At 53.9% G+C, this 17860-nt stretch overlaps 1 protein-coding gene across 1 annotated transcript; it reads left to right on the top strand.

Moving 5' to 3' along the window:
- The first annotated feature begins 591 nt into the window (after positions 1-591).
- Positions 592-11568, top strand: LOC119111672 (TBC1 domain family member 12-like). Its single transcript, XM_037235478.1, is given in 8 exon segments — positions 592-622; positions 4543-4658; positions 4966-5025; positions 5027-5100; positions 7012-7144; positions 9652-9852; positions 10509-10722; positions 11183-11568. Coding segments are annotated over 8 exon segments (1029 nt in total). The 3' UTR covers positions 11383-11568.
- Positions 11569-17860: the final 6292 nt, after the last annotated feature.

Genomic DNA, 17860 nt, shown 5'->3' on the forward strand with positions numbered 1-17860 from the left:
GTTATGCCAGCTGCCGACAGGTAGTGTCGGCAGCCCTCTCGCCTTCGTGTAGGCGTGCGCGGCCAGCCGCTCAGAATTTCCCTAGAATAACTCGATCCTGTGTTATTTACATTTTTTTCCTCGGTTCGTATTTTTTCTTCACTTTTCCCCACCTGGGCTTTGCCGTGCCAAGCCTTCAGCACCAGCCGGGTGCTAAATGACCGCTGCAGTTGACGCGTCCCTAAGCCCAAAGGTTAACAAACTCCCAGCCATTTTTAGCTAGCCGTCTGGCAGCGGTATTCCCTCTTACCGTTGTTTTTTTGTGTTTGAACTTTCTCATTCTCTCCTCTAACGGCTCTTTTTTGATATTTTTACTATCGCGTGCAGACGTAAAGGTTTCTAGCATGGTCTCTGATTGGATGTTCTTTTACGTTCTTATTAATTCTGTGCCTGTCTTCAGAAACAGTTATCATGTATTTCCCTAACCAGTCTAATATTAGTTTGAATCATGTTCCAGAGGCCTGTTCTCCTGGCGGTCAAAAGACTCTCAGCCCGCTAGTGGCCCGCCGTCCCTCAGTGCTCCTGGATGGGAATCTTCAGTAGGGCTTCCCAATGCGATGGAGGAGCTTCGCACGCACTATTGGTAAGCACGTTTTGTTCGAGTCCTTCTTAAGTGAATGTGGTGAGACAAGGACTTTATTTCCGAGCAAATCAGAAAGCTGCTGACAGCAAGCACCCTTGCACTAACGTAACTTTGATGCGGCCGCTGTACTCGGGGCCCCGGAGGCTTATTTTATCAGCTTAGGGGTTACTTTCTCCAGCTTGGCTGGTCCACCGTGCCTTCTGGATGTAAATTTGGCGTGAGGCCAAATTTATATATGCGCATATATATCCGTATGCGACCTCAACGCTCCCCGGCCATGTACTGTCAGTGAACAGAGGACGGGAAGCAGGCGAATTTGCCTCCTAAGCCTGGTCTCGAACGTGCTTCGTCTTGGTATATGCCGAGAGAGACTGGACCGATTAAGACGCACAGTCATGCAGCTCTCAGGTACCAAAGAGTAGTACCAAAGAGTAGGCACTTGATCAGTTTCATCGATATTCCACTGAACGGTATGACCAGCGGGCCATTGTCAGGAAAAATTCGAGCAATATGATTTTTAATTGACGCTAACGCTGTATCAGTAAAGGCCTCTTCATGATAAACTCTCACCAAAGACGGGCTTCGCACTTCATTGAAAAGATCAACTTGTGTTAGTGCCATAAATGTGTTTCATGTATGTCTTATCAAGTATTTTTCATATTTGTTCGTGTAGCTTTTGTATCATGTGCGTGATGAAAGCAGTTTTTTGCCTTGATAGACTCGTAGTTCACAAGGATCGATAAGATTATCGATATCTCCATGCATTTTACGACTGTCCTCAGTCAGTAATGTCACGTCGTTGTGAGCATGGCCGCGTTGTCCTGCGTTGGTCACCGCGTGACCATATCGTGCTGAGTCTATGCTGTCTGCCGCCGGCGCCGCATGTGACCCTGAGCGCGCCGCGTCGCCAGCCGACGGCCAGCTGCACGAGCCTGACGAGCCTGGCGAGCAGCGCCGGCGACTCGCCGAGCCGGCCCGGCCGCCGCCACTCGGGTCTGCAGGCGGGCAGCCAGGGCCTCATCCTAGAGACGCGGCCGCGACAAACCTGCCGGCCAAGAGCAGCAGCGAGGAGACGCGACACCGGCTCGAGCACGAGCAGATGCTGGAGCAGCGCGCCGCAGAGGTCGGGTGGGCCTAACCGCTGGTTGACCCGGGCATGGCTGGGGGCGGCGCCCGCCAGCGGCCGCAGCCCGGGCACGGCTGGGGACGGCGCCCGCCAGCTGCCGCAGCCCGGCACGGCTAGGGCGGCGCTGGCCAGCGGCCGCAGCGCGGGCACTGTTGGGGGGCGGCGCCGGCCAGTGGCCGCAGCCCGGGCACGGCTGGGGGCGGGCGCTGGCCAGCGGCCGCAGCGCGGGCACTGTTGGGGGCGGCGCCGGCCCAGGGCCGCAGCCCGGGCACGGCTGGGGCGGGCGCTGGCCAGCGGCCGCAGCGCGGGCACGGCTGGGGGCGGCGCCCGCCAGCGGCCGCAGCTCAGGCACGGCCGTGGCACGCTTCCTTTCAGTGCGACCCGCATGCTTGATACTGTGGTGGTGTAAGACTTTAATCACACGGACGGTAATTGACGTGTTGCATGACATGGGAGTTACGGCTCCCAAGCGACGGTATGGGCTGATCTCATATGTGGCTGACTGGTCCAAGCTCCTAAGTAAATAGCTGACCGTACTAACAACATCAAGCGGTGATAATTTCGATGGTAATGCAATGATCATTCTTGTAAACCTCGTCGTCGCTGACTACTGCTTGTCGCTGTTACGAAACAGCGCTGTGCGGGAGGCCTTCGGCGCCTTTCGACACAACAAAAAATAGATGTCGTAGGTGGGCAGTGTGATCAGCATATCTGTATACTCTGGCGGCATAACTACGACGCTGCTGCTCATCTGGCGGCATCTGGCCTGTTACTCGTTGTTTACTCGCAGTGGTTAGTCATCATGCGACCGTCGCGTCTGTGAAGATGGAGCCGTGTCACGCTTTGTCTGCAGTCCCAGGGGCGGCGTTATGTCGATTATCACGTGACCTAGGAGAGGCCACTGCTTGCCTTGAAAAGGTTGACACAACGTATGCACGCGTTAAATAACAGTTTTGACATTATAAGGACGACTCTCCTTTTGATTGCAGGTCTCATATTGTTTTGTCATGGCGTATGCCAATAATCAGCCGCCTCCTTCCAAGCTGCGATCAGACGTTGTTATGAAGCGAGCGTGTTAACCCTCGCGGGACAGGTCGTGGCCAGGGTGATAAAGGTGCCTCTTACAGTTTTGAACAAAAAGTGCCTGAAAGCACTTGGATGCGTTACTTCATGATAATTTGTGCTTTTCTAGTAGCTTTTAGATAAAAAGTGTTAGTAAATAATATCAATCCAATACGAGCTAGCGCATGCTGCTCTGGAGCTGGCTATAGCGTGTTCGGTTTTGGTGGTAGCGCTTGGGGGTAGGAACCTCTGAGACCACTCCTTTGGCGGAGGGTTCTGGGGCTAGTTCTAGAGTGCTCGGTTTTGGTGGTAGCGCGTGGGGAGGGGACCTCTAAGACCAGTCCTTCGACAGGGGTTCTGGGGTTGGTTCTAGCGTGTTAGGTTTTGTTGGCAGCGCGTGTGGGAGGGGACCTCTAAGACCAGTTCTTCGACTGGGGTTCTGGGGTTGGTTCTAGCGTGTTAGGTTTTGTTGGCGGTGCGTGAGGGAGGGGACCTCGAAGACCAGTCCTTCGACAGGGGTTCTGGGGTTGGTTCTAGCGTGTTAGGTTTTGTTGGCAGCGTGTGAGTGAGGGCCCTCCGAGACCAGTCCTTCGACGGGTTCAGCCTCCGGGCATCGAACCGCTAGCATCAGTCAGACATCATGCCAAAGTTCATGCACTCTGCGAGAGGTCGGCGGCTGACGTGCAAATGGCAAAGTTTGGTGAGGGGAGGATGTCCCGGGCCTGCCATCTGGCCGCGCCACCTCGAAACAATGCAACGGCTGACTGGGTAACCCATGGGCCGGATGTCGATAACCACGCAAGGAAGCCCGTCGTCTCTCTTCATGTGTGGGCGTGCTGTGGGCTTGCTGGCGAACCATTCATTACATACCGAGCCACTGTCTGCTGTGATACCGTTATTTTGCGAATTTAGTTCTAGCGGTGTGCATGGTTGTCTGTGTGCCCAGAGGACTTGCCAAGCAGAGCTTGTTGCGGGCAGAATCCGACACCAAATTTCTGTCCTTTCATTTCGTCAGTCATTTTCGCCTTCAGTGTTTTGTCAGACTGGCCCGCGGAGGGTTTCACGTAGCACGCAGCGGGGTAGCGCGGCTGCCCCGTGCAATTAAACCAATGTTGCCTCAAAATGGTTATTAGTATTTGGTCATTGATACCGATGCAGGCCGGCCGCAGGTGAGTAAAAAAGCGGCTATGAAACCGCCTGTTCGGGACCTTCCTAAGCCACTTTTCTGGGATATGTCGCCTTTGTTGTCATTTCTGGGCCAGCCAATCTGGGCGGTCTAGAGGGATATGTCGCCAATGTACAGAAGCTGAAGATGACTGGAAGGGCGGTTTATTCAGGAGCTCGCTGTTGCCATTTGGGCATTACGACGTACCCAGCCTCTGAGGCTGTGACGTCCTCTGCCACCCACCTTGGCGGAAATGGCGGGCCCGGCTGGAATCGAACCCTCTACCTATGGTCTCCCAGATGCGTGTTTTAACCACTGCACTACTGGTATGGACGGTTCGAGCTGCCTCCTCGCAGATCCATCTGGGTCAAGTGCCTGCAATGCAAGTATCTGTATGGCCGTGAGGAAAGGTGAAAACGCTCTGTTAATTGTCAACGCTGTCAGTCTAGCTTCCTTGTAAACATGCTGTACGCCATTGCCCCGCCTGCTGAATGGGGAGGTTTTTAGAGACCACCACCGGGAAAGCGTTTCCATGAATGAATAATACGACAAATCCATTTGTTGCAGATCAAAAGAACTCGAAGTCACGGAAAAAAGCTTTGCAGGCTCGGCTCAAGACGGAGCAGAGCTTGGCACAAAGCTCAAAAGTCTGGAGCCAAGACATTCTGCCTAATTGGAACAAGGTATGTTTTATGCGTCAGCTGTACTGCCTGTGCGGCTGCTAGTGTTGGCAAGTAACTTATCCGAGAGCGACGGACTAGTTACTCCGCCTATGTGAATATCTTTTGTCACCTTTAGCCCGATATTGTATTTTTCAACCTTGGAAGCCAACACAACCAAGCTGAGCTCAGGATTCGTGTTCTGCTATACTTTTGCTATACGTTTATGTCGCGCACTGCCTTACGGAGGGTGTGAACACAACCCAGCCGTGAACCGTTCGCCCTGGCGCCCGTGGCTCCAGCGCTGTAGGTGCGTGCGTGTGCTGCGCAGGTGCGGCACACGCGTAAGGTGGCCGACCTCTGGTGGGGCGGGCTGCCGCCGAGCGTGCGCGGGCCGCGTCTGGATGCTCGCGCTCGGCAACGACCTGAACGTCACGCCTCAGCTGTACCGCGTCTACCATCAGGAGTGAGTGGACGCGGCCCGGACGGCAGCGGACGGCTCCGCGGGTGGTCGTGATGGCGGTGTGGGGCTGTGGAACGCGTCGAATGCGTATGGCCGCGCCCATAGCTGGCGACCTGGTGCCAGGTGCATGTGTCAGTCGAGGGTATCCACCGACGCCACTCTCCAGGCCGCCGGATGATCTCCGGTGGAAAGTTCAGCCTTAAACGGTCCGATGTGATCAGACACCGGCAGGTGTAATTTGACGAGGGGTGTCGTGTGATGCTTGTCGCTAGGCTTTCTGGTGGATGGGGAGCGGTAGTGTGGTCTGGCAGTATCAGTTGCAGATCAGCGTGGGTGCGTGATCCAACATAAGCAGGTGCATGCAGGCGTACAAGCGCCGTTTCAGGTAGTTTTGCGCTATCGGGTGCATATCGGGGCCTATCTGCCACTCGAAACCGGCAGGGACTTGGGTGGACTGGTGTCATCTGACACCCATTGTTGGTGTTTCACCGCTCGAGGTCCGATGTGACGGGGCTCGTGACGTGCTGGGCATGTGACCCGATGACAGAGGTGGTATTTGCTTTGTCTGACGCTGGAGCCTTGTGTGTGACGCCGGCACTCGTAACTCTGGCCGAGGGCGCAACTGTTTCGGAGAGTCTCGTGTCGCCAAGAGTTCAGCTCCGCTGTCCCTCTGGATGTTAGCCGGCCCATGAGGATCAACTCTAGTTTCTAAGCTACACGCTCGCGAAGATGTGCATAATTCTTCCTGGAGACTATGTCAAGGTCACCCAGACATCTATGACGCCATAATAACGGCATTCAAATTCTGCCATTCCATTGGCCATGCGGCGGTCAAGGCCAAAAAAGCAGAATGGTTGAGTCGTTCCTATTTGGCGTTTGTGAGCACGATTTCTAGATATAACGGCCGTCAATTGGCTCTCAATCAATAATATGCGAGGTACGTTCACGTAACAAAACGATAGCGTGTTGAAAAGCCTTTTTACTAAACTGGCTGTTGTCCGCATTGAACCGCATTGTCTAGAGCAGCCTTTTTCACTTAAAGGTATACCAGTAAGTGGGCTTATTTCACCATATCTGACGCTATCTCAAATGTGTTCAAATGTGGATAATTCCCTTTCACGGTTAGGAGACCTCAGCAAAAATAGGGTTGACTGATCAGGAGAAAGTTGTGTCGATTATCTATAGGTCGGGACGACCCGCGAACTGTTTTTGGACCTCGGTAAAAATTGGTATTGGGCTCCCACAGGGAAGTTGACGCCGTTTTTTTTGCCCTTTGGGTCTGGTAGTAAGGGCTTGGAAAAGAGCTCGTCGAGCTGCCGTTGGTGCGCTGCAGATGGCTTGCCGAACGAAGGCGTCATGAGGGATTAACTTGCACGAACTCGTAGGAGGCACATGTTCGGTGTAATTGGGGGTTTGACAGGCCCTTTGTCACCAGCGAAAAGTTCCCCTGCAACGCGCGTTTGGAACCCAGATATCCGCGCCCTCCAATCGAGCGCTGCCACGACGGTGTGCTGTGGGCCGCGTGGCAAGTTCCGTGCCATTCACCAGTGCGCTGTTCTGTGGCCTGACTTCTGTGCTGTCATACGGGGCGCCGCTGATCATCGACTGGTCCCGCCGCCGGCGCCGTGACACCACTGCTGCGTCGCGCCGAATCCCGTCCGCTATTCATTGACCCGACGGCCCGCGCTCTGACCCCGCCCCCGGTGACCCCTCACGCCGGCCTGTCTGCTGGTGTCCGATCGACGGTCCGGCAGCCGGCGCCGTGACACCACTGCTGCCTCGCGCCGAATCGCGTCTGCTATTCATTGTCCCGACGGCTCGCGCTCTGACCCCGCCCCCGGTGACCCCTCACGCCGGCCTGTCCGCTGGTGTCCGATCGACGGCACGCTGACAGCTACGCTCTCCGTCGCACAGGGCGCTCTCCATTCTGGAGCTGGCGCAGGCCGGCTCCGGGCCGCGCACCAGCGCCGGCGACAAGGAGAGCTCCGTCGAGCTCATCCGCCTGGATGTGGCGCGTACCTTCCCCCAGCTGGGCCTCTTCCAGAAGGTACGGACCGGTCGGCAAGCCCAGCCCACAGCCCGAACACAGCGCCACTGCCCGCTGAGTATATCCCGAGCCAGTCCCACCCTCCGAGGCTCGGCGTTGGGCAGAGCGACCAGCCCACCAGACAGGCGCCTGGATGCCAAGGTTGGATCCGCATCCCATGGGGTTCCATGTTTATGGGACCCTGAGGTGTTGGTTCGGACTCCATGTCTGCAGTTCACTGTCGCAATCTCTTTGTGAAAGTGATGGTTCTAGAGGCTCATATCCGACCTTCGACTTCGGACTTCGAGAGGGCTACAGAGGATGGTTTCAGCAGAACCCCCCGTCGGGAGAGGCGGTTGGTAGATACCTCAGCCACTTCGGAGCTCAGGGTCGGGCGCTGGCCTGAGATGTCTGCCATCGGCGGGGTTTGTGAAATTTGCCGACGTACCGTGGTTCAGCGTAACCAAGTTATGTGACAGCGCTGGTATCTGTTGAAGCAGATCGTGTGGGGCATTGTCCCCAACCAATGACTAATTGCTGACTGGCTGCGGCAATGTGCCTGAGGGAGTCAAATGTTCAGTGTCGCAGCAAGTATTCCAAATAAATCGTTGTCTACAAAACTGAGACTAAACAGTTCGATTGTCTGAATGCTCGCAATGATTGGGTGAGGCGTAGGTCTTGGTATACAGTGCAATTCATTACTAGGTAACGCGTTCCGGGCAATTAACACAGGGCAGCGGGTACCAAGTGCGGTAGCGGAATAATATATATTATTTTTTAGGACCAAGGATTGTTTTCCTGGATACCCACTCTAAGTCGGTGCCTTTAAGTTGACATTCTCAGTTGTATCATATTTGTATGGAGGACTTCTAGATGAAAAAAGTGGCGCTATCGCTGCCTTTTTAAAACCAAGAGAGTTCTTTTGCTGTAAGGGAGCACATTTTGTTTTCTGTTCGTGCTCTCCTTTTGTCCGCGCGGGAGCGGGGAGGGGAGTGGTTCCCTTGCGGCCATTCCAGTAAAAAACGAATAACTGCGGTCACCAAATTTATCATAGCTGAGAGCATATTCATGGGCCATATTTTGCAAAACCAGAAAATCGTACTAAAGATCTGGAGGAAAGTTTTTGGGAGACGTCCGGTGCGGACTGGTTCGTGGCAATAGATGCCAACTGGGGGCATGAAAGCGGCGCATAATAGGGACTCCAGTAAATATGTTACTTATATGAGCGCGATGGGGTGGGAGATGAGTTACCTGTCGTGATCCTGTTGGCCATCTGCTTGCACCTGGGCCACTATTATGTACCGTTTCAGGCCACGGTTGTGTGACTGGCTGGAAATGTACCGTTTCGTGATTCGGAGAGTCGCATTCCTGTTTGTTCCGAGCATTTATGTTTCTTTTTATGAGCATTTATGTCACCCTGGCTTATAATGTTACCTGAACTCGAAGAAGACATGTTGGAAATCATTGCATTCGTTAGGCATGAATCGCTGCTCTGCTTGTTTCGTGCCACTGGGTGACTCGGGGGACCGAGCGGCGAGGCGAGCAGACATGCCTGGCGAGGCGACGTCCCGACACCCGAGTGCAAACAACCCCCGCCCGGCCCGCCCGGCAAGGCTCAGAGGGCTGCTGAACCAGCCCCCGCCCGGCCCGCCCGGCAAGGCTCAGAGGCCTGCTGAACCAGCCTCCGCCCGGCCCGCCCGGCAAGGCTCAGAGGGCTGCTGAACCAGCCCCCGCCCGGCCCGCCCGGCAAGGCTCAGAGGCCTGCTGCCACCTTCCGGCCGGAATTCGAATGCGTGCACTTGCCGAAATCAGACGTCGTCGATGTAGACCTCAGCTAATTTTCTTCTTTCGCGAACCCGTCGAACTCTGCACTCGGTTCAAGAGTATCAATGAATAGCATTATAATAATGTAGTCATATCAAACTTGCCCTGAATGAATCTAACGGAACTACTGATACGTTTGCATGTCTGCGAGCTCGCTGCACCCCACGATTGACCGCCTGCCGATGGTGGTGGTCGCACCGGAAGCAGGAGGCGCGGTTTGTAGGTCCAGCAGCCCTCCGTGATACGATGGGGATGATCCGCTTATTTATGCCATGGGCGAGCCAGGTGCGCTTTCCAGTGTCACGCATGAAAAAGAAGCGCCACCCACTCACTCCAGATTCCGGTGATAGTCGCGAAAGATGGCATTCCTCCTCTACGACCCGATGTCATACGATAAAGCCAGATTCATTTAACGTTTGTCGTGAGTTTACAGCATTATTCGCCAAATTGTGTCGTCATTAGCACCCGACTCTACCACACCGTACGGTTAGTGCAATGGGCGCCACGTAAGCGGTGATGCAATCCTGAAGCAACAGTGATGTTTTGATGCATCATCAGGAATGCCCACCTGGCGACTACAGCCGTACGGATGGCGTGCGGCCACCGGGTCTGGTCTGGCACTGGGACGTCGGTCCCGCGGCCCCATCCCGCCGTCCGTGAGCGGCGGAGTGCCGCACCCTCTGACCAGACCCCATGTTGACCAGGGCGGACCCTACCACGAGCTGTTGCACGAGCTGCTGGGCGCCTACGCCTGCTACCGGCCCGATGTCGGCTACATCCAGGGCATGTCGTTCATCGCAGCCGTGCTGCTGCTCAACCTGGACCCGCCGGACGCCTTCGTCGCCTTCGCCAACCTGCTCAACCGGCCCTTCCTCTTTCACTTCTTCCAGCTGGACCACGGCATGGTGAGCGCCGCCCGCGCGCGCTCGCAGGTCGGGCGCAGGGCGGGGCTAGCGGGTGCGGACGATCACAGAGCTGCGCCTCAGTGGCGCACGTGTGCGCGCCCGTCGGTCTGGTGACGTCGCCCGGCTCGCATGTGCAGCGCTTGGTCCTGGGCTCGTTCGCATGGTGTCCCGAAACGCAACCAGGACAGCGATGTGTGGTGGCAATGTGTTACTGAGTGCGACGTTGAAGTGTGCTTAGTCTCAGGGCGTGATGTTTTCCTAACATTCAACATCGCAGGTGTTGCTTTTGATTTCTGCGGTGGCACCAGCGTAGGCTACCTTCAGACCTCCCGTTCCGCCGAAGTGATGCGAGACAACGCAGTGGCAGCGTCTCTGCAGCTGTACGTTAGGTACCGACAATGCCTGCCTCATAAACACTGCGGCAGTTTTCTGACACGTCATCCATAGAGGTGACATTGCGATAGCTGCCCATCATACGCGCGCCTTCTGAACCCGCGACGTATCGCCCCCAGCGTGGTCTCCCCGGCTGGGTGCATCGGTCACGGGGTCGGCCTGGCTGCACACTTGTAGCGACCTCCCCCCCCCCCCCCTTTCCCCACTCAGGCCTGGCGTGCCCCTGGGCCAGCGGGCGCCTGAACCTGCCGTGTCGCCCTCAGATGAAGGCCTACTACGCCACTTACACGGCGCTGCTGCGAGAGAACCTGCCGGAGCTGTGGCGACACATGGAGGTAGAGGAGGTGACGCCGCATCTCTACCTCGTTGACTGGCTGTACACGCTCTTCTCCAAGTCGCTGCCGCTGGACGTGGCCTGCCGCATCTGGGACGTGTTCATGCGGGACGGCGAGGCCTTCCTGGCGCGCGCCGCGCTCGGTGAGTGCCCCGTCGCACGGCGTGTGCACACGGGGCCGGCTGTGGCGGCGGCAGAGGTGCCGCGGTGCTGGTGAGGGCTTCAGATGATCTGGCGGTGACTGCCCGTCTTGTTAGTGTAGCGGGTTGTCATGAACGGAGAGATGTTACGTTTGCAATGATTTTGTTCAAATCAAGAGTACTGCGACGCGTGCATGACGAATGGAACGTGGGTTATCAAGTCACTTGGTAAACAGAACAGTTTGCAAGAAACAGCTTGTTTTGACGACACATTCGTCGCAAGGGCGATCTGCCAATTTGGAAAACACAACCAGTATGTTCTTGAGCGTGCGCAATGATCCGAGTCTACGCCCGTCGCCGACGAGGCTGCGTCGGCCAGGCCACGTCGCATCCATGTGCGATAAGGTCATCTGCCTTCACCATCCAACGGTGCGACCGTTTGACATTTCTGCGGACTCGACAGGTATTCTGCACCTGTACGAGGAGCAGTTGCGCGACATGGAGTTCATCAACCTGGCGCAGTTCCTGACCGGCCTTCCCGACGACCTGTGTCCGGACGCGCTCTTCAGGTCAATCGGCAAGGTGCACACCCACATCGGCAAGCAGTCCTTTCACGAACTGGTGGAGCTCAACCGACAGGCGTCGACCACTGAGTCGCCCTGAACCGAGACATCGCGACCGAGACTTCAGAAGGGTGGAGACGAGGACGGAAACGGGTGTGGACTGGGATAGGACAGAGACAGAGACAGAGACGGAGACGAACACGGGGACGGCGACGGTCGCCGGGACCGTGACTGACACGGAGACGGCGACGGACAAGGGGACGGATACGGAGACGGAGACAGAGACGGGGACGGAGAGACGGAAACGGAGACGGAGACGGAGACGGGGACGGGGACGGAGACGGAGACGGAGACGGAGACGGAGACGGAGACGCCGACGCCGACGCCGACGCCGACGCCGACGCCGACGCCGACAGGAAGGTAATATGAAGAGCAGAGAGGCATGCCGGGTGAACGCTTACCCTGCGCCGGAACCCCAGGGCTTCTGTCACGGTCAGCCGTACGTGATCACGTGAATACTCCGCATACCCCGGCCGATATATATTTGTACCATCAGGTGCTTGAACAGCCGGAATAACCGCACGATAGTGTAGACCGTTTGATACGCGAACGATGTGATTGTTACTGTGTTATTTCCGGTGCTGCAGCTTGGGCCGCAGCGTGGCGATCGTAGCGTGACACTGATGTACGCCGGAGTGTCCGCAACGCCGCTGGGGGCGTGTCGCCGGTTTGACGTGCCTTGACCGAACCATCGGTCGTTTACCCCGATCTGAAAACGATCTAGTAGTGTATGTAGATACTTCATGACCACCATGGGATGTTCGCGGTGTTTTTTTCATTCGACGTCATTATTGCCAAGAGCATGCATCCCATTTACCGAGCATAAAGACAAATGTTATCGTCTTCGTGTTTATTGTAGTGGGCACCGAAAACGAAGAAGCACAGACGAGACCCCAGCATCACAAACGCGAACGTCGTAGCCTGCAAAAACTAAAACGCAATTAAATCGGGGTGTGGTCATTGTTAACTTGATCACAATGCTACCAAACTTGTGACAAGGGCATTATCATTGCCCACAGCCCGAAACACAATCCAACTAAACTGTAAGAGGCAACGACAAACATTTACACCAAACAGGACTCATTGAGGTCGTAACCTAACAGATCATTTGAGACGGCTGGACGGCACTCAAAATTAAAGGTACCATTTGAAAATTGCCAGGAATTCAGTAGAAATATGATTCCGCTTCAGTCTTGCATAAGTAGGCATGGAAGAATCTACCGTTTTTGGACTAAAATGGGTCTTCATGCATTCTCGAGTGGAGCCATCGACATTAATGGAAAATGTGATAAGTTGACGCAGAACGCTGGGTTGCAATTACCGTCGCCACGTGAGTGGTTGGGTTTACGCGGTTTCACCAGGTGAACTAAGTCGGAGATGTACGTTAGAACGTGAACAGCTGGGGAAAGGACGCCACCTGAACTGCCGATAAGGTGCAGCAAAATTAAATTTTGGCAAAATTGATATGAGGAGCGGCACCCCCGTATCACACGCTACAGCCGCACTGACATCCGTCATCTATTTTCATGCAAGGAACCGATTCGGTGTCCTGTGGTTTTCCTGACTCATCACCGAATCATTCCGGCTAAATCGCTGATGTTTTTTCTCCACCAGCGATCTAATTTACCCAACCACATTTGGGCACTACATTACCTAGGGACGCCTCAGAACTTGCTTCACAAGAGGCCCATCAGGCCAAGTCGCGGTGCTGCCAGAAGCGTGCACTGACTGATAACTTCGCATTGCCGAAAGCCGATTTTTAACTGAAATCAGTTTTCACGCTATCCCCTACGCCCAAGGATTGTGGCATGTGCATTGAATACCTCATTCGTGTAAAGGATGTATCAGAGGATATGGTGGCAGGGTGAATCGACGGCTTCAATGCTGAACAGATTGTATCCGGCATTCTGACATAGTTGAAATGCTACAGAGGGGGAACTTTCACGTCACAGGGCAGGTGTAAACACGTTAGTGAGAGTATGGAGAATATGGAGAAGTTGGAGAGAATACAAAGAGAAGAGAATATGGAGAATAAGAAGAATATGTTAGCGAGAATACGGAGAAGGGAATGTGGCCATCCGATGGCAGATTGGTCGTACAGATTCTGTACTGATCTTAACATCATGACAAACATGCCCTTGTCTTGATCGACGTGGTATATCCCATACCCGCCGATGGCCCGGGCATTCCCCAGGACCCGATGCAAATACTGGATGGGGTACGGGGACAAACGCAAGGTTGCACTTGCGCTGTTGCAATCAGCTCGGCATAGATGTACCCACATTTCCTAGCTCATGCACCCATCACTTATTCAAAATCCATCCGCTGATGATTTTGGGTTCGTTACGGATGCAAAATCTTAGTGCAAAAGAAAGCTACGGATCTAACTTTGTTTAGGTCATGAAAAAGTTTTAATTTATCACCAATTGCGCCATTTTAGTAAGCTACCAACAATTCTGACAACTTCAAAATCTAATTTCCAATATTTGTTCAATTTATTTCTTAGTGCGACCAGGCTCAGGCCGTGAGCTCTTGCTGTCAACCTCTAGCGTCCAAATTGGTTCCGTTGATTGCCGCGTATGACGGGAAGGAGTGGATGCCCCCCCCCCCCCCCCCCCCTCCATCCCATTGATTTCAAGCTGAGCTCTGCACATGAATAACGGACTGAATTAAATAGGCACATAACAAATTTGACACGGCGAGATCTGAAAAATGGCAGAATTGTGGTTATCACTTGCTCTTTTCATCACAAACGAACGCCAAACAATGGATGATCACTAATGTACTGCTGTTGGTGTAGGCTCAACGCTTTGAAAAGAGATGCCATCAAAATGCCGGCAGTCACCTGCCTCCCACCTGTAGATTCTAAAGCCGCTACAGGAAAGGTGCAGACGAGTTAAGGATGGCCAGCTGACAAAACGGCGATATGGACTAGGATGCAATACTGCAGCCTTAAAACGTGATAATGCGTACAACATTTGGTGGGACTCATCCGCCAGAATCATCCTGCCTGAATCTCGCCTGTTTTTCGAACAGACGATCTCCGGAACCCATCTGAAATCAGGGCTCTGACAATGTCCGGCAGCACGGGCATAAAACGCCCTAAACGTGATATGTACTCAGCAGTCGGCGTGCCTCAAACTCCTGTAAATAGCACCAGATCACGCCCAACACTCCCCAAAAATAAATTAACGTAACGAGGACCAGACTGATATAAAATGGCGAGAGGTGCAAAGAAAGGCACGTATAACCATGTCGTAATATGGTATCGACAACCCTAAAACCAGGTTTTTTAAAAAAACTACGGGGCAACCGAGAGAGAAAAGAATAAGGATGGAGCCACACATTACTCCGGGAAGGAGGCATCCCCGACGGCAATGCACAGTTCCGGCTTGGTCCGATACAGATGCGATTCAAGGGTTGGCCGAGCCTATACAACACAATCGAGTTACAAAAAACACGGACGTCAGGGACACGCCTATGACAGACAACAAAACCAACAGCCTCTCGATCTAGCAAATCTCTCGAATGAATTCGGGTTCGACCAAAATGAATGCAACCTACCGGGCCAGAAAGGAATGATATGAAGTGGTTCATCGCCACCGGAATTGTCACAGCAATCAAAATAACCACAATATAGTGATGGCTTTCACACCTGGCTGTGGCTCCCCAGAAAGTCAACAATTTCTGGACGACTGTTAGCAAGAGGACAGGGGTTACACAACTTTGGCGACTTTTCAACTCCTTTCCCTGGTCACGCTGTTCAAACTCTTGTTCAAAAAAGATTGCAGCATGGCTTGCAACTACTCCTCAGTGAAACATTGCGCTGTCCAACTCTCCTACGCTTGTTATGCTTCGATTACGCTCCGCCAAGAAACCCTTCCCTTCCATGCGTAACGCAATTTATGAATGGCATTCCTGGCAATATCAAAAGTTGCCTAGCACCATCGCAGTCGGAAGACGTTATTTTTTCGAGGGGGCAGAAGTGACAGTCAAAAGCCCTGCACCTGCACTTGCCACTTACAGGGGAGGTCTCGAACTCTACTCAGTTCTGATGCCAAGAGACGATGGAAAACCCGTAGCGATTTGACGCTAACGGCAGAACCCAGAACAACCTCTGGAGCAAGAGCTGGTCTGTTGGCTGCCGGCAGCCTGACATGCCTTTCGGGAGTGGTCGGACGGTGCCCGGTCAATTCGCCGACACACATCGGTGGCTATGTGACCTACAAAATAGCTCCTTTCTGAGCAAAAGCCTAGAACAAAAACCCGTGGCAAAAAAAAAAACATCGAAAGCCAAAAAAGCTGCACCATTTGCTGGCACGATATGTAGATATGTTCCCGGGACGGCTGAAGGTCAAGAATGGGCTGGAAGGCAGCGCCACATTACACACAAAACATTGGGGAGGGTTATAGTGTCTCGAGGAGAGCAAGGCCCGCCGCTGCTCACTTCCCTAACGATCCGAGCAGGCCACTGAACTCGATGTTGACGAATGGTTCCTGGAGGAGACCCGTGCTCGCTTAGGTGAGGTAAGGTAAGGTTAGGAGAAAGGGAGGTCAGACACCGCCTTTACATCACATCTTGCATCATCGCAAAGTCAACACGGAGGGTGCCACCCTTGGAGGCTAGTTATCACTCAACGTGACACCAGACGGGCGTTTGGGTAACGCAACGCGTACGACAAACGGTTCGATTAGATAAAATCCTTCAAGTAAGGTGAAAAACATGGGTTTACTGGCATTTGGTCGGGGGAGCGGGCATTGGTCGAGGCAAACGACAGAGTCTCGCCAGATATGGCCATGAGAGTGCGTGTCAAGGTCCACTTTTGCTAGTTCTTTCCGGTCAACACCATATGGTTGGAGTGGACTTGTTTTCAAGGGTTGTAGGGCAAAGTTCCCGCCACTGCATCCAGAATGGTGGGGGGGGGGGGGGGGGGGGGGAGGGGACTCCGAAGCACCATGCTTCAATTCTTTCCGTGCACCGCCATAAGCTTAGTGTTGCCTTTTCCGAGAATGTTGGAGGACTCGGGCCTCCAAAGCTGCTCTCTCTCCTCTGCCCTCTCCTCTCCTCTCCCTCTCCTTCACTCCCTCTCCCGCCCTCTCCCTCTCCCTCTCCTCTCCCTCTCCTCTCCCTCTCCCTCTCTCTCCCTCTCCCTCTCTCCTCTCTCTCTCTCTCCTCTCGTCTCTCCTCTCTCTCCCTCTCCCTCTCCTCTCCCTTCCCTCCCTCTCCCTCTCCTCTCCCTCTCCCTCCCTCTCCCTCTCCCTCTCTCCCTCTCCCTCTCCTCTCCCTCTCCCTCTCCTCTCCCTCTCCCCTCTCCCTCTCCCTCTCCCTCTCCCTCTCCTTCTCTCTCTCTCTCTCTCTCTCTCTCTCTCTCTCTCTCTCTCTCTCTCTCTCTCTCTCTCTCTCTATCTCTCTCTCTCTCTCTCTCTCTTCTCTCTCTCTCTCTCTCCCCCATAACGCGACAGTGTCCGCGGCCAAGCGTCTGGCGAATCGGTTTGAACAGGCCAGTGAATTCACCGCTGATGGCGTGGGAAGGCTTTGGCGTTGACGATGCCCGACGGCGTCACGTCTGAGACGCCGCCCACATTGGCGAGGTTCCGTTAGAATGGAGATCTGGGTACCATAATCATACAGATATGAGGTATTGTCATCTCGCAAACATTTTCCTATACCATTCAGTTACAAGATCGACTGACACACTTTTTGCCTGAGACTAATCAATATCAACCAACTCTGGGCGCAATGTGCGATTTATGGTGATAAGTAAAGAGTCCAATAACACAACTGTATAAAAAAACAATAATTTTAATAGAAAACCTGGGGTCTTGGGGAGGAATTTTCAGGCGGCTAGCTAGCGGCTTTCAGGCTGACTGGCGGCTAGCCGGCTAGCCAGCCCAGCCGCCATCATCGGCTAGCCGCATCAGCCGGTTCGCCGCAGGGGCGCTTGCCGACCCAGTTAGCAGTGGGGAGGAGGCACGTCTGACAAACACATGCCCCCAAGCCATGTCAACGGATTAGAACCGCGGGATTTGACATGCATACACCACATGAAATCCAGGGTACCTCTCGATCATTTGCAACTATTGCAGGCTCACTAAAAACTACTATTACTAGAAAACTAGAAACTATTGCAGACTGCCTGAAACTAGACACCATTTTTTTAATAACAGGTAAAAATCCCATTCGCATCTGACACCTCAGACCGCGGTTCTAGCTTCATAGTGGCGTGTGTTCGTGCATTCCAACATACCTTCACCAGATTTGAACAGCCGAGTGATCCACCTAATATTATATAATCAACATGCAAACCGTAAATTCAAGATTTCGAAAACGATGTCCGATTATCTACAGCCACTCATGTTGCGCCGCAGCATAATCAATCTATATAAATAGCTACCCCTTGTTTGCCATTCTGTCTGGCAAGATAAAAATCATCCAGCTGGTGGTTAGCTGCCAGTGTTTAGAGCTGGTAACCCACCGAGCCGAAAACCGGCCAGCTGCAACCAACCCCGGTAGACCG

Source organism: Pollicipes pollicipes, unplaced genomic scaffold (genome assembly GCF_011947565.3).
Source record: "Pollicipes pollicipes isolate AB1234 unplaced genomic scaffold, Ppol_2.1 Scaffold_7261;HRSCAF=8764_pilon_pilon_pilon, whole genome shotgun sequence".
Classification (NCBI taxonomy): Eukaryota; Metazoa; Arthropoda; class Thecostraca; order Pollicipedomorpha; family Pollicipedidae; genus Pollicipes; species Pollicipes pollicipes.